The 16,189-nt window shown below is 45.0% G+C and overlaps 1 protein-coding gene across 1 annotated transcript in view; it reads right to left on the bottom strand.

The window, feature by feature from the left end:
* Positions 1 to 16,189, bottom strand: part of SF3A3 (splicing factor 3a subunit 3) — a 24,146-nt gene that overhangs the window by 3,271 nt on the left and 4,686 nt on the right. The window contains exons 5-15 of the mRNA XM_002720688.6: positions 16,063 to 16,135; positions 15,651 to 15,742; positions 14,258 to 14,340; positions 13,473 to 13,611; positions 12,786 to 12,854; positions 11,440 to 11,507; positions 11,169 to 11,276; positions 9,159 to 9,228; positions 4,772 to 4,936; positions 4,581 to 4,691; positions 3,291 to 3,381 (exon numbers count right to left, since the gene is read on the bottom strand). Coding sequence (XP_002720734.1) covers positions 3,291 to 3,381; positions 4,581 to 4,691; positions 4,772 to 4,936; positions 9,159 to 9,228; positions 11,169 to 11,276; positions 11,440 to 11,507; positions 12,786 to 12,854; positions 13,473 to 13,611; positions 14,258 to 14,340; positions 15,651 to 15,742; positions 16,063 to 16,135 — 1,069 coding nt within the window. The remainder of the gene's footprint in view (positions 1 to 3,290; positions 3,382 to 4,580; positions 4,692 to 4,771; positions 4,937 to 9,158; positions 9,229 to 11,168; positions 11,277 to 11,439; positions 11,508 to 12,785; positions 12,855 to 13,472; positions 13,612 to 14,257; positions 14,341 to 15,650; positions 15,743 to 16,062; positions 16,136 to 16,189) is intronic.

Genomic DNA, 16,189 nt, shown 5'->3' with positions numbered 1-16,189 from the left:
TGAACCAGTTGATAGAAGACCTCTCTCTCTGTCTTTCAAATAAATAAATAAATCTTAAAAAAACAAACAAAAAAAACAAGGCCATATACTAAAACCATCATAGCTTCAGGGGAATTCAGGGGGAGTGATCAGACATGTACACAAGAAAAAACAGATATAAAAATCAAGGAAAGAACAACTTGAATCTCAAAAATGGTGCCAGGAAGGTGAATTCTTAGAACAAATGGCTGTAAGAAGTAGATAAGACAGGCCCACTTCTAGTTAAGGAAGATGACAATCAAGAGATGATAGCAAGAAAGGAGAACTACACTTCCTTCCAGTTTCTACATTTCTCATCAAGTAGAATAATCTGGACTTGGTAAGATTAGAAGAAATACCATATAAAGAAAGTTGAAGACTAAGAAGGGTGAAGAAATAATCAAAATTGTTTTAAAATAGCTGAGATCTTCTGGTGAAGATTATATGCACACCAGGAAGAACCACAGAATTCATTAGGCAAGACTCTGTCACATTCTTTGTCTAGCCCACACTGGAATCCAATCCAGAGCAGTACTAATACTGAAGGGACTGGCACTTGGTCTAAGAGGTTAAGATTAAGATGTCCATGTCTGGGGCCAGCTCTGTGGCACAGTGGGCAACTTCTCTGCCTGTGGCACCGACATCCCATATGGGTGCTGGTTCTAGTCCCAGCTGCTCCTCTTCTGATCTAGCTCTCTGCTTAGGGCCTCCCACAAGCTCCACAAAGTAGGAATCATCTATTTATTTTAAGACATTTATTTACTTATTTCATTTTATCTGAACAGCAGAGAGAGGGGGTCAGGGCTGAGGCCTGTGGTTAAACCTCCACCTATGGCACCAGCATCCCATATGGGTGCCAGTTTGTGTCCTGGCTGCACCACTTCCCATCCAGCTCCCTGCTAATGCACCTGGGACAGCAGCAGAAGACAGCCCAAATGCTCGCAGCCTTACACCCATGTGGGAGATTGGAAAGAAGCTCCTTGCTTTGGACAGGCCAAGATCGGACCTGAAGCGCCAGCATCCCATATGGGCGACAGTTCGAGACTGTGCTGTTCCTCTCCCGATCCAGCTCTCTGCAACAGCCTGGGAAAGCAGCAGAAAATGGCCCAAGTCCTTGGGCCCCTGCATCCACGTGGGAGACTCAGAAGGAGCTCCTGGCTCCTCATCAGTGCAGCTCAGGCCGTTGTAGCCATTTGGGGAGTGAACCAGTGGATGGAAGTCCTTTGTCTCTGTCTCTCCCTTTCTGTCTGTGACTCTGCCTCTCAAATAAATAAATATTAGAGAGAGAGACAGAGAAGGGGAGAAGGAGGGGGGGAGGGAGGGAGGGAGGGATGGAGGGGGAGAGAGAGAAATTGACTAACAGTTGAATAAGGGAATAAATTCTTCAAATACAAATAATGGAAAAATCATGACCCTGCCCATAATATTACATTCTTTTTTCCTCCAAAAACTTCTAAATAGCTAATGAGAATATATCAAGTTTCTTTTTTAAATCACCTTTAATGATCAATCATTAAAAAAAATTCTCCTTGATGAGATTTATGTGAAGGTAGTGTAGCACTATGGAAAAAGACGACTATCTTGGGGCAGATAGGGTCTAGTCCTGTGTTCCACTTACAAACCATGTAAACTTGGAAAAGTTGCCTAACTTCTGTGGACCTCAACTTTCCTCTTCTGAAAATGTGGAACTTTCTACCTTCCTGGTTGTTCTAAAAACTAAGTGAACAACTTTCCCGGCACACAGTAGGCACTTGATAACTGGGAGCTTATAATATAATACTAAACTCTGAAGTGCACACCATGTTTTGTCAGGCAAAGCTGTAAATACTTCACCTGTGTAATGTCATTTAAACTTGCAGAACTCATCAAAATGTAAAAAGAATTTGAAAGAATCCACTGACCAAGTCCTAAGGTAAAGATCACAAGAAATGATAGGAATCTGAAAGCAGAAAAACGTCTTTTAATAAACGAGATGGAAGGAACACTTATAGAGAGGTTAAACACAAAATAAAACCTACTGAATCATTGCGAGTATAAGAAATAAGAACTACAGTTTTTGAGACCATAATGATGTATCACCTATACATTACTCAACCAAATAAATTTTAATAAGTAATAACTGCTAGTAGATCTGGAGCCAGGAGCCAGGATCTTCCTCCTGGTCTCCCACATGGGTGCAGGTGCCCAAGCACCTGGGCCATCCTCCACCGCCTTCCCGGGCCACAGCAGAGAGCTGGACTGGAAGAGGAGCAACCGGGACTAGAACCCGGCGTCCATACGGGATGCCGGCGCCGCAGGTGGAGGATTAACCAAGTGAGCCATGGCGCCGGCCCCTGAGCAGGTATTTTTCAAAGGATAAAATGGTCAACAGATACATGCAAAGATGCTCAGGATCACTAGCCATCAGGGAAATGCAAATAAAAACCACAATAAGGTTTCACCTCACCCGTTAGAATGGCTATCATCTAATAATCAAAAAATAACAAATGCTGGCAAGGATGTGCAAAAAGGCATACCCCAGTACACTGCTGGGGGTATGTAAACTTGTATAGCCATTGTGGAAAACAGTATCGCGATTCCTCAGAAATCTGAAAACAGATCTACCATATGACCCAGCCATCCCACTCCTGGGAATTTACCCAAAGTAAATGAAATCAGCATATGAAAGAGTTGTCTGTACTCCATGGTTATATAGCAGCTCAGTTCACAATAGCTAAGAATCAACCCAGATGTCAATCAACTAATAATGGGACAAAGAAAATGGTAGTATGTATCCCATGATGGAATACTGCTCAGCCATAAAAGAACGAAATCCTGTCTTTTACAACAAAATGGTTGCCAATGGAGACCATTAAGCTTAGTGAAACACACCAGTCCCCAAAACAGAAATATCATGTTTCTGTGGATCCACCCTGTCATCTCAGAAGTAAGTTTACTGATGTCAGTTCTACTTTTTCCTTTGTTATCACTGGCTCTTAACATATTAAAATATATTCAGAAAAATACACATATGACCAATTTCTTGAAACTTTACACAGAAGGGAGCTCACAGACTCAGGTTAAAAAGTCCCATTTTATATGCATGGGACCTTTCTCAAGGAAGAAACAATCAGTACTACTGACTAACCAGCCCCTCAAAACTGCAGCTATTATATGACTATTCTAGCTTTTTCATATCCACAACCTACTGTCCTTGGAGAAGGCTACATCTGAGTAGGAGTAGGAGTGGCCACTCGGTCTGGCCTAGGGCACGGTAAACAAAGTTTACTTACAGGAGACAGCATCTTCAATCTGTGTCACATTAGCAAAGTGGGCAGTGTTCGGGATGCCCAAACACCTCATACCATGAGCATGACGCCATTCCTGAGAAAAGCAAAAGGACAATGTGACACAGGAACAGCTCAACAAAGAGCACTAACTGTTAGTGCTGTAGCACTAACACTACTCTACTTATAAATCCCAACCCGACCCTTTGCAAAAAAGAGTCCACTTATGGCAGCACCACCCTTGCATTTCATGTCTGTAAACACGTGGGTGTGACCGACAGCAGTGATATTTCAGAGCAGCACTGCACTGTCTGACTCACTGGGCTGCTCCACAAAACCCAGAACTTGTCAAGTAGTCTTACGATCTCTGGTCAAGACCACGACTGCAACCAGTTACCTCCCAGGCTGTGGGAGGATCTGACTTGGCATCAGTGATCTCCAGCACCCACATGAGTGAAGGTTATGGTGGCAGGTCAGCACCGTCTCCATCTAAGCAAGTAGGGCTGTTTATCATGCAGGAGCAAGGAGAGACACTGATGCAATGAGTTTTGGCTCAGGGATGGTAAATGCATAGTGTTGAGAAAGATTCAGAGCCTACTTAGGGGCTCAGCCAAGAAGATCCAGGATCAATTAGCAATATGCGTGTCTGAGATAGGAGTTTATATAACTCCTCATCCTTTGTCTAGCATAAGTCTTTTCCATTCTGTACAATTACCTTCCAAGTACTAATAACTGAAGACAGAAACAAGACAAGTATGAGCCCACTTACTAGAGTACCACCCAGATAATGACTTGTCTCAAGAACGGCTTGGCAGGGCCAGCACTGTGGCGTGGTAGTCTAAGCCTTCGCCTGCCACACCAGCATCCCATATGGGTGCTGGTTCAAGTCCCAGCTGTTCCACTTCTGATCCAGCTCCCTGCTAATGGCCTGGGAAAGCAGCAGAAGATGGCCCAAGAGCTTGGGCCCCTGTACCCATGTAGGAGACCCAGAAGAAGCTCCTGTATCCTGGTTTCAAATTGGTCCAGCTCCAGCAGTTGTGGCCATTTGGGGAGTGAAGCAGATGATGCACGATCTCACTCACTCACTCTCTGCTCTTCAAATAAATAAATCTTCAAACAAACAAACACCAAAAAGCTGGCACTGCTGCCAAAGGTCAAATGCAATGAGCTAAACCCATCCTTTTCCTCTTCTGGTTAGCTCTAGACCCTGGTGCTCCTCTCATGCTGCTCTAATCCTCCTTCTAAAAGTCTCGAATTTTCACTTCAGTTTCCAAGAGAAATGACTGAGCTCCTTACAGCAAAGTGCCGCTGGAAGGCCTTGGGCCCTCGGTAGGTGTAGTTTCCGCAGATCTCGCAGTTGTAGTTGATATTTAGGCCATGAAGCTTATACAGCCAGTATGGAATGGGCTAAAAGAAAATAGGAAACATTGTTAGTGTACTAAGGCCTGCACCTGTTCTAAACAGGCAGAGGTGGTGTGGGAACTTACTTTGCCATCCCAGCCAAGCGGCAGGTTTTTGGGGTTGTAAATGATCTCATTCTCTTCATCCTCACTCTCGCTCTCACTGATCTGTTCCTCCTCCTCCTCCTCTCGCTCTTCTCCTGTCCTTGCCTGCTTGCGCTGCACATTCTCATGAGTAAGCTGTCGCTGTTCCTGAAAGAGGCCCATCACTTACAGTTAGAGGGCAGTCACACAGAAGGGAAACTTCCTATCTTCTGACCCCTGCTGACTCCTCAGTTCCAAGAAGAAGGCTCTTTCGTATAGAATAGCCTGACCTGATTACAAAGGGAAATGTCCGAAGCTTTACATCTTTTGCCTCATTACTCATGGGACTGCAGATTCGCCCAGAACAACAGAGAACTAGATCTCAGCTCCTGTGCCTCTAAAATACTTCCTGAACCAGTGTTTCTTCCTCCTTCCCGATGTTGTGCCCTCACCAAGTGATCTCTTTCTAATTTGCCAAATTTCCCATTCTAGCGTAGTTTCCATTTTGCTGCCAGATTCACCTGCTAAAAACCAAACCTAATGGTGTATTCTCCTGCTTAAAGAAGGTTTACTGGGTACTATAGTTTGAATGATTTGGTTCCTGAACTCATGCAGTCACTTAAGTCCCCAAATAGAAAGTTAATGCTGGGGCCAACATCCCATATGGGCGCTGGTTTGAGACACGGCTGCTCCACTTCTGATCCAGCTCTCTGCTATGGCCTGGGAAAGCAGTGGAAGATGGCCCAAAGCCTTGGGGCCCTACATCCACATGGGAGACCCAAAAGAAGCTCCTGGCTTCGAAACAGTGCAGCTCTGGCTATTGCGGCCAACTGGGGAATGAACCAGCAGATGAAAGACCTCTCTCTCTCTAACTCTGACTTTCAAATAAATAAATAAATAAATCTTTAAAAAAAAGAGAGAGAGAAAGAAAGAAAGAAAGTTAATGGTACTAACAGTGTGGAATCCAATTATGGTGTTTAGATGCTAGGCCTCCTTCCTGGGAGGTCTTTAGGTCCTTGGGGGTATGCCTTTGGAAAGTAACTTTCACGAGACAGGTAGCTACAAAAGCCTGAGTTAGGCCCAGCGGTTGGTTCTCTGCTTCCTGGCTTGCCGGGTGATCCCTTCTCTGCAGGCATTTGGCCACCTTTACCAGATGCCCTATCAATGGGGCCACCCCATCTTGGACGTGAACCTCCAGACCAAGAGCCAAAATAAACCTCATTCCATGGTCAGTAGCTTGTGTGAGGTATTTCAGTCCAGCAACATTAGCCTGAGTGTTGCAGCTTCCTATTGTTTCCAGGACAAAAGCCAAATTTCCATTATAACTCTCCGGATTCTTCTCTGATCACTCCTTCCCTCACAAGGCAGACTTTACACTGAACTTCTCATGTCCTAAACATATCATTTCCTCTCACAGTGTTGACCACTGTGTTTGCTGCTTCCTTTACCTGAAACATTTTTCCTCTTTCTACTTAGCAAGCAAACTCAACTTCAGTTGTACCACATCATACTGCTACTAATCTCCCCAAACACAAAGTGGATTTTTCAAGGGGAAGCTGTGTCATAGTTATATAACTGTATTCAAAAATTTAGTGTAATGCTTGGAAACTGACATAATAATAAATGGTGAAATAATGGCAAAAAACCTTATTAGTTCCTAGGAGAGTAACCTCTGGAAATCATTCTGCTGGAATTACAGAGAATGGTGCCACCTCCTGGAGGGAACGTAAAGTGAGCTCAAAGGAGGGACGGAGCTGTGAGTACACCTTCTGGGAAGGGCAGGATGGCCTCTGTGCCACTTCAGGGGACTGGCAATGTAGACTGCTGCTCACAACAGCACAGTCCAGTATACCGGGCCAATGTGTATGCTCTACACACGTCTGGCTAGCCTTTCAATGACAGCAGTCGTAATAAAACCAAAGGTGACTAATTCTATAGCTATTATACGGCTGGTCCTCAAACAAGGGCAGAACAAAACTGTCTGACAGCTGAACAAGTTATCCCAGCCAAAGCCATTCACTTACTATAGAGAGGCCCTGGGGCCAGCGCTGTGGTGCAGTGGGTTAACGCCCTGCTTGAAGCGCCAGGATCCCATATGGGCACCGGTTTGAGACTCGGCCGCTCCACTTCTGATCCAGCTCTCTGCTATGGCAGAGGATGGCCCAACTGCTTGGGCCCCTGCACCCGCGTGGGAGACCCGGAAGAAGTTCCCAGCTCCTGGCTTTGGATCGGCGCAGCTCCAGCCGTCGCGGCCAATTGAGGAGTGAACCAGCGGATGGAAGATCTCTCTCTCTCTCTCTGCCTATCCTTCTCTCTCTGTGTAACTCTGCCTTTCAAATAAATAAATAAATCTTAAAAAAAAAAAAAACAAAAAAACACAACAACAACAAAAGAAAAGAAAAGCAAGGCCATGTGAGCAGCTGAAAGCTGCACAAAGCGCACGCAGCAGAACGCAGCAGAACGGCTGGTCTTCTGGAGGACTCCCAGACACCGAGTACTTGCTCCAGACAAGTGCTGCACCCTCTCTTACACCTTCTCTTCCCAGAAAGGCAGCTATTAAGGTGCTTCAAAAAATCCATGGAAAATAGAATTAAAGCAGGAAGTTCATTTTGGTGTAAAAACATTTGAAAGCCACATATACAAAGGGTCTTCAAAAAGCTTATTATGGAGGGGAAGATGTTTGGCCTAGTACTTAGGTCCCCATTTAAGAAGCCACACTGGAGTGCCTGGGTTCAAGTCCTGGCTTAATTCCTGACTATAGCTTCCTGTTTATATGCACCTTGAGAGGCAGCGATGAGGCTCAACAAGTGATAGGGTTCCTGCCACCCACATGAGAGATTAGGACTCAGTTCCTAGCTTTGGCCTGGGCCAGGCACTGTGGGCATCTAAGGAATGAATCAGCAGATGGGAGGTCTGTCTCCCTCTCAAATATATATAAAAATCTATTTTACAAAGGTCATGGAAAATGAATAGTTTGAATAAAACTATGCATGGATTTTTTTTTTCAACTCCACACTCTTTATTCTCCTGCCCCTGTACCATGTCCTATGCATGGATTTTTTTAAAGGATTTATTTATCTGAAAGAATGACAGAGAGGAAGACAAAGAGAAAGAGCTCTTCCATCTGCAGGCTCATTCCCCAAATGCCCACAACAGCCAAGGGGGGGCCAAGGCTAAAGCCAGGAGCCAGAAACTTCATTCAGGACTCTCATATGGGGGGCAGGAACCCAAGTACTTGGACCATCATCTGCTGCCTCCCAGGTACTTTAGCTAGAAGCTAATCAGAAGATCAGAAAGGTGGGGTGGCTGAGACTTGAACCAGACACTCTGGTATGGGATGTGGGCATCCCAAGTCAGGGCTTAATTCATGGCACCACAATGTCTACCCCCATGCATGGATTTCAAAATTTCTATGCGCCAAAATAAACTTATTTTTCATGTCATTTTCCCACGGATCTTTTGTAGTACCCTTGTATTTTCCTCCTATTCCTTTCCCTACTTTGTCTCTGAAATAAGAATCTTGGTCACACCAGGACTTTTTCTATCTCCTCCTACCCACCCTTTAGCTTCTTCAAAGACTAAAAAAATAAAAAACAAAAACCAAACAAACAAAAACAAACCCTAAGCTGGCGCCGCGGCTCAATAGGCTAATCCTCCACCTAGCAGCGCCGGCACACCGGGTTCTAGTCCTGATAGGGGCGCCAGGTTCTTTCCCGGTTGCCCCTCTTCCAGGCCAGCTCTCTGTTGTGGCCACGGAGTGCAGTGGAGGATGGCCCAAGTCCTTGGGCCCTGCACCCCATGGGAGACCAGGATAAGTACCTGGCTCCTGCCTTCGGACCAGCACGGTGCGCTGGTCACAGCACGCCGGCCGTGGCGGCCATTGGAGGGTGAACCAACGGCAAAGGAAGACCTTTCTCTCTGTCTCTCTCTCTCTCACTGTCCACTCTGCCTGTCCACACACACACACACACACACACACAACAAACCCCAAACACGGAGGAGTGCTGTACCACTAATTTTCTGGCCCAAGTTTGTCACAGTCTTCTGAATTTGTCACTAAGCCTCCTCACGGTGAGTCACATCTGAAACGCTACTGCCGTGAGCAGCCTTTCTGTCACCTGCCTCTGAGGACCTATTTGCTGGCTCACTGGTGTGATTCTGGAGGCCACACTGAGAGGGGAGTCTACGCTCGAGCCAGAGCCTTGCAAGAATGGATCAACCTTGGGGATATCACCTGACAGCAGAATAGAACTTTCTGAAGCGCCAAGGACCCCAAGAACCCTACTTTGTTCTCAATCAGTTTAATAGCATCCCCTTCCGAATCTGAAAAAATCTGAAAAAAACATCCTATACTTTGTAGATTTACAACTCTCCAGAGTCAGTTACTCACCCCAAGGATTTCAACATATTCATAGATCTGCGCTTCCAGGAAAGCAATGTCTTTGTTCCTCTCAGTGTCTCTGAGAACAAGAAAAACTGGTATCACTCAAGGGTTCTTTCATTCAATGCTTTACTCTCTTTAACTGGGAATATCCATTCACAGCTATATTAAAAATTAGAAGCACATGAGAAATCTTACACTGTGAGAGCGCACTGTTCACCTCTGGACTCCCTCACAGGAACATTGAGGGTTTTTTTTTTTAAAATATTTATTTATTTATTTGAAAGTCAGAGTTACACAGAGAGAGGAGAGGCGGAGAAAAGGAGGGAGGGAGGGGAGGAGGGAGAGAGAGAGAGAAAGAGAGAGAGAAAGGTCTTCCATCCGCTGGTTCACTCCCCAGTTGGCTGCAACGGCCGGAGCTGCGCAGATCCACACCCATATGGGATGCTGGCACTGCAGGTGGCTGCTTTACCGGCTACACCACAGTGCCGGCCCCAAGGTTAGTTCTTGGAATTGGACCTCCTCTAGAAGGTGAGAGTCCTTCCAAGACCACTGAAGTTCCCACTATTCTAACGTACAAATGAACGAGGCGTAGAAGAGTGTGCTCTGCGGCAACGACTCTGCTACTTGGCTACTGTGAGGCAGTGGACAGACTCCACAACTATCCTTGAATCCTTATCTGCCAAAAATGAGAAATCACTGTAACACTGCTTTTCAGGGTTGCCGTGAGAATTAAAATATCCTAGGGTGGGCATCTGGTCCATCAACGAAGATGCTTTTTGGGATACTAGCATCCTATACCAGAGTGCCTGGGTTTGCCTATCAGCTCCCAACTGTACTTCTTACTGACAGAGACCCTAGGAGAGAGCGATGGTGACCTAAGTTCCTGTCACTCATGCAGGAGATCCAGATTCAGTTCCCAGCTCCTGGTGTTGCTCCCCTAGTCTTTGCAGGCAGCTGGGTAGTGAACCAGCAAGTGCGAGTTCTCTCTCTCTGGCTCTCAAAAAACAAAAAACCCTGTAGCTCAACTGTCTTTGTAAAAATAAACTATTTAGAGGGGCCAGCACTGTAGTGTACCACATTAGGCATCCTGTATCAGAGCAGTGGTTCGAGTTCTGGCTGCTCTACTTCCAATCCAGCTCCATGCTAATGAGTGTGGGAAAGCAGCAGAAGACGGCCCAAGTGCTTGGTTCCCTGCCACCCACGTGGAAGACCTGGATGGAGTTGCAAGGTCCTGGCTTCAGCCTGGCCTAACAGTTGTGGCCATGTGGGGACTGAGTCAGCAGAAAGAACATCTCTTTCTCTGTCTCTTCTTGTCACTCTGCTTTTCAAATAGAAAAGTTAATCTATAAACAAATAAACCTAGAAACATATTTTTGAACTTATTCAGTCTTATAGCCTTCAAAACCTATTCAGATAACACTAGTTCAACATCAAACTTCAGTGCTCTCAATTACGGGAGTATAGATTACACTTGGTTTCTACCAACAGTGGCAGTTCTCTGCCAATAGCAGAGATAAAGAGCACAATGGATCTCCATAAGCCAATTAAAGTAATGAAACAGGCTTTGAAATCCATTGCAAAAATTCTGCATGAGAATAAAATTTAAAATCCACATGTGAGCCGGCACTGCGGCTCACTAGGCTAATCCTCCGCCTTGCGGCACCGGTACACCGGGTTCTAGTCCCGGTAGGGGCGCCGGATTCTTTCCTGGTTGCCCCTCTTCCAGGCCAGCTCTCTGTTGTGGCCAGGGAAGTGCAGTGGAGGATGGCCCAAGTGCTTGGGCGCACCCCATGGGAGACCAGGATAAGTACCTGGCTCCTGCCATCGGATCAGCGCGGTGTGCCGGCCACAGAGCGCCGGCAGCGGTGGCCATTGGAGGGTGAACCAACAGCAAAGGAAGACCTTTCTCTCTGTCTCTCTCTCTCTCACTGTCCACTCTGCCTGTCAAAAAAATAAAAAATAAATAAATAATAAAAAAAAAAAATTCACACGCAAAGGCGCCATTTAGCCACTCACCGCTTGGTGCCCTTTGACTTGGGATTTTTGGCGAAGAGAGAGGTGTCAAGGGACTCCAGGGACTTTCCTTTGGTGCTAAACAGCCTCTGGGCTCGCTCTTCGAGAGTTCTAGAGACAGGAGGAACAAAGTATTACAGGGTTACTTCATACCATACATGCTTGCTTGTTTTTACAGTAAGTGATGATGGGAAAATATACAAAAAATACTTAGAAAATCACGTAAACATGTGCACACTAAGTAGGAGTTTTGATAGAAAAGTCATTCTCTTACCCACCACATTTCAGGCCTAAAGCTAAGAGGGCAGATTTCAGTCTGTCCAGACCCAAGGAGGCCAGCTCCTGCATAAATGAGAGAGACAGGTTCCAGTAACACAGAACTAGATTTTGGGCAACAACAAACGAAAGCTGGTGTGTGGGTGCTCCTGAAGTTGGCAGGGCCACGCAGCCCAGAGTCAATCTCCTTGAGGAAGTGCAAAGCCTCCACAAGACTGACTCTGTGGTCATGTCCAGACAGAACCATCTGGTAGTGTTCCATTCCTTCCACCACAACCTAATGTAGTTAGAATTAGTCCTTTTTGGGGCTGGCACTGTGGTGTAGCAGGTTAAGCCACCGCCTGCAATGCTGTCATCCCATATGGGTGCTGATTCAAGTCCTGGCTGCACCACTTCCAATCCAGCTCCCTGCTAATGTGCCTGGGAAAGCAGCGGAAGATCCCCCAAGTGCCTGGGCCCATGTGGGAGACCCAGAAAAATCTCCTGGCTTCAGCCTGGCCCAGACCCAGCTGTTGTGATCATTTGGGAAGTGAACCAGCACATGGATGAGTTCTCTGTCTCTCCCTCCCTCACCATAACTTCAAGTAAATAAGTAAATCTTAAAATTAAAAAAAAAAAATGATTGCAGCATAATTCACGATAGCTAAGATGTGAAATCAACCCAAATGTCCATCAACTGAAGAATGGATAAAGAAATTATGGGATATGTACACCTTGGAGTACTACACAGTGGTTAAAAAAAAAAAAGGGAATCTTGTTTGCAACAAAATGGATGAAACTAGAATACATCATACTTAGTGAAATAAGCCAGTCCAATAGGACAAATACTGTATGTGCTCCCTGATAACTAACAGAGCACCTAAAAGGTAATCTATAGAAGTGAAATTGACACCTTGAGATACAATGACTTTGAACAGCCCTTGTCAACTGCTGAGGAACATTTTTTTCATACTATTCATTAAACTCTATACTAAGAGTTAATCGTACGTGTATAAAGTTAACTGAAAATAGATCTTAGTGGAAAATAAGAATGGGAATAGGAGAGTGAGAAGGAAGTGGGGTGGGTGTGTGGATGGGAGGGTGAGTATTCTGGGAAGAATCACTACGTTCCTAAAGTTGTACTTAGGAAATGCATGAGGTTTATATTCCCTAAATAAAGGTTTCTGGGGAGAAAAAAAATTACTTTCAAAGCTGTGAATTTATTTTTCTCTTTCCACATTCTCTGTTAACACCTGGTCCCAGAAAATGGTGCCCTAAGATAACGCGTCCATGGCATTAAAGCAGGAGAGTGTGTGGCTGTTTTCAAAGATGGACAGATCAGAGATGCTGCTGACAAAAACCTACCTCCCAGGAGGAGAATGCAGACAGGTCAAGATGGGCCCCAGCATGGGTCAGTGCGCTGCTTGTCTCTTTCTGGCAAGAACAATGATGTTTGTGAAGATCCAGGTTTAGGACCAGAGTAAGGGAGCTGTTTACATTAAAAGGTGTTGGTGGGTCCCTTTTTTATACACATTTATAAATAAGGAGTGAGTTTTTACACGAGCACAGAAAAAAACAGAAGGTACATTTTCTCCCTGATGGATCAGGCAACATCCCCAGGAGTGAAAACACCGATCATCATCACATAATTTAAATGAACTTTGGTCAGCAGGGCTCAGTCAACGGCAAATGGGCCCTGACAAACCTTGTTCCAACGTACACAGAGCAAACCGAGCACACCTGGTAGGAACAACGCCTCACGGCCACAACTGATACCAACAACATCCTAATGCCCTGGGTGGAGGTAGGGAATACTTTTTCTGCCAAGAGCCATCTGGATATTTATAACATCATTCTCAAGCCATCCAAAATCATCAACTTAAAAATTAGCCTGTTATAGAACTTCAAGTTCCACCCACTGCTGCCTTGGCAGGGCCAGATCAAATGATTTTGTGGGCCTCATACAGCCCATGGGCTGGATTTTCCCCACTCCTGCCCTAAGCAGACACTCAAGATTAAAGGAAAATAAACCCAAACCCCACTGGAGCTCACCGGCCAACCAGGAAAGGTACCATTCTCCCACTTCTTCTCAAACTCAGTCTGAATCTTTCCAAAGAGTTCATTCTGATCTTGGAGGGGCTTCACGCGATCTGTGTAATCCTGAAGGTACTCAAGCAGCATCTCCAGATACCTGACACCACAGACAGCAAACGGTTCTGTTTTCAATACATCGCTATGCTCTCTGTAGTATACTTACAATTCTAATAGTGCTAGTTACTAAAGTAATAACTCATTTTTAAGTTTACAATTGACGTTCCCCCACCGTATCATTTTGATTGATTTTTCCTACCTGCTTTCATCCTTGTGACATAATGTCAAGCACTAAAGTCTTAATTAACTCTTACAGAAAAGATTGCAGGTAAAAAGAAAAACACAGGGAGCTAAGGATGCAGGCTCACTAAGCGGTGGCATAATTAGCATAAATGTAACTTTTCATTTATACAGCAGACCCAGGCCCCTCACTTAAGCCACAATCTGAGAAATTTTTCTTCTCTAAACTCCAAAAACCGAAGTTTCTGAGTGAGAGACTTCCTTCTACAATAAGACAAAATCAACAACAGTACGGGCGTGAAATCGGATGTGCCCACAGACACATGCTTGCCCAAAGTCAGTGTACCACAAATTCTTTAAAACTGTATCATTTACAACCCTAACCTGCAATAAATCTGGAAACCATTCACGTTTGCCTTTCCAGCAGAATTCAGAACGCTTCCCTTGAACCTTCACAGTATCTTCTAATACAATCAACTAGAGCCCTGGCAGCTACTAACGCTTACCTCTTATACTCCGCATTCTTCCTTTCTTTAGGAATGTCAAATAACTGGTCAAAAATAGACAGGTATGTGATATAATCCAGCTTCTGCAAAGAGGGGGAAAATGGAAAGAGATTCAATTAAGCATTTGCATCAAACTGATGTAATCTTCAGTAAGTGAGATCAAAATTGAGTACTTTCTAAGAAAGTAACAAGAGTTGGCTATTTCAGTCTCCCCCCTACCTCCACCATGGATCAGTCCCCAATATTAGAGATATTTCCACTGGACTCAGTGGAAGGCCAGCAGACACACCACAACTCTACAATGTCAAGATCAAGTTAATGATCTGAAAAGGGGAATTTTTGGAACACTGCACGCCAGAATCTTGGCTGAAGACTTTAACAACCACTACATCCTAAAATAAGGTGCTGAAAGGTACTACTTGTTCATTCATGCACTCATTGAGCATCTTTGTGCCAAGCATGGGGGATGCAGAAGATAACAAGACAGGGTCTGCCATCACAGAACTTAAAGTTGTCACGCACTGTGGGGACATTTCCTCAGAATTTCTTGAGGGAGGAACTTAATCATACTCCTATGTATGGATCACAAAAAATTTTATCCCAAAATAACCTTTCTTTTAATTCCATTTTCCACAAATTATTTGAAGTAAACTTATATACCTTCTTGTGAACTGAGATGGTCATAGTAATCATCTGTTTGCATGAGTAATTTTAAAATATCTTTTAGAAAAGACATTAAACGGGCTGGTGCTGTGGCGTAGTGGGTAAAACCACCACCTGCACTGCCAGCATCCCATATGGCTGCATTTCAAGTCCCAGCTGCTCCACTTCTCATCCAGCTCTCTGCTATGGCCTGGGAAAGCAGAAGATGGCCCAAGTGCTTGGGCTCCTGCACCCACGTGGGAGACCTAAAGAAGCTCCTGGCTGCTGGCTTGAGATCGGCCCAGCTCTGGCCATTGCAGCCATTTGGGGAGTGAACCATAAGGTGGCAGAACTCTGTCAGTAACTCTGCCTTTCAAATAAATTAATAGTAAAAAAAAAGACATTAAATAGCCCTCTGCCAGCAGAGATCATGCTGCTGTATTTTCCACGCACTTAGTATCATGTGTGCCTATCACTAGTATTGTGTGTGCTTCATTCAAGAATGTGATATGTATTTCTGAGTTTATGAAAAGTTTAGTTTTACAAAGAAAACAATGTTTTCTGTATTAAAAAATAAATACACTTAGTGTGTAGAAATTATTGTAGAAATCTTTCATTCTGAATGCTGCTTCATTCCAGAAAGCAGGCCGCCGCTTTGCTGTTTCTAAGCCACTGTAACGTGAGGCGTCCAGTGTTCCCACAGTCCTGACCTCTGCTCCAGAAGCAGAACCTCAGCGCCCGCAGGCCTTACCTCAGACGCCTTCAGGTTAATGTACTTGAGGTAACAGTCATGGAGGTCCAGGTAGCGACCGTATCCCTCTTCATCCGTGAACTCCACCAAATCTGAAGGAATCAGAAAAGGCCAATGCCACTGCAGCTCACTTGCTTGTACGACTTTTCAGATGGACTGCTTCACTCCCAGTTCCAGGAGGCTACCCTTTACCCCCATGTCCTCCTCTCTGCTCACGGAGTGAACACACCTCAGCTTTCCAGGCCACTGAATTCAAGCTACCCTAGCACAAATGGACATGTATTTTGTTCATGGCCAGCTCAGGATATCAATCTCAGCGAGAAATCAGTAAAGGGAAAACCAGCAAAAATAACTGGCTACCAACTTCTCTAGGGCCCCGTGGAGCCGGAGAGCAATGCTGAACTCCACTTACTCTGTGCCTCTTCACTTGGATTCTCTCGAGCCTTCAGGAGCTCCTCAAATTCCACTGACATTGGCACACAGATCTGAGGAAAAGAGAAGTCAGGGGGATTTTTCAATGTAAAAGTGGCAATGTCACA

Source organism: Oryctolagus cuniculus, chromosome 7 (assembly GCF_051225735.1).
Source record: "Oryctolagus cuniculus isolate XC-2025 breed Fujian yellow rabbit chromosome 7, ASM5122573v1, whole genome shotgun sequence".
NCBI lineage: Eukaryota > Metazoa > Chordata > Mammalia > Lagomorpha > Leporidae > Oryctolagus > Oryctolagus cuniculus.
The sequence above is the reverse complement of the archived record's forward strand: the minus strand, read 5'-3'. Positions and strand labels throughout refer to the sequence as shown.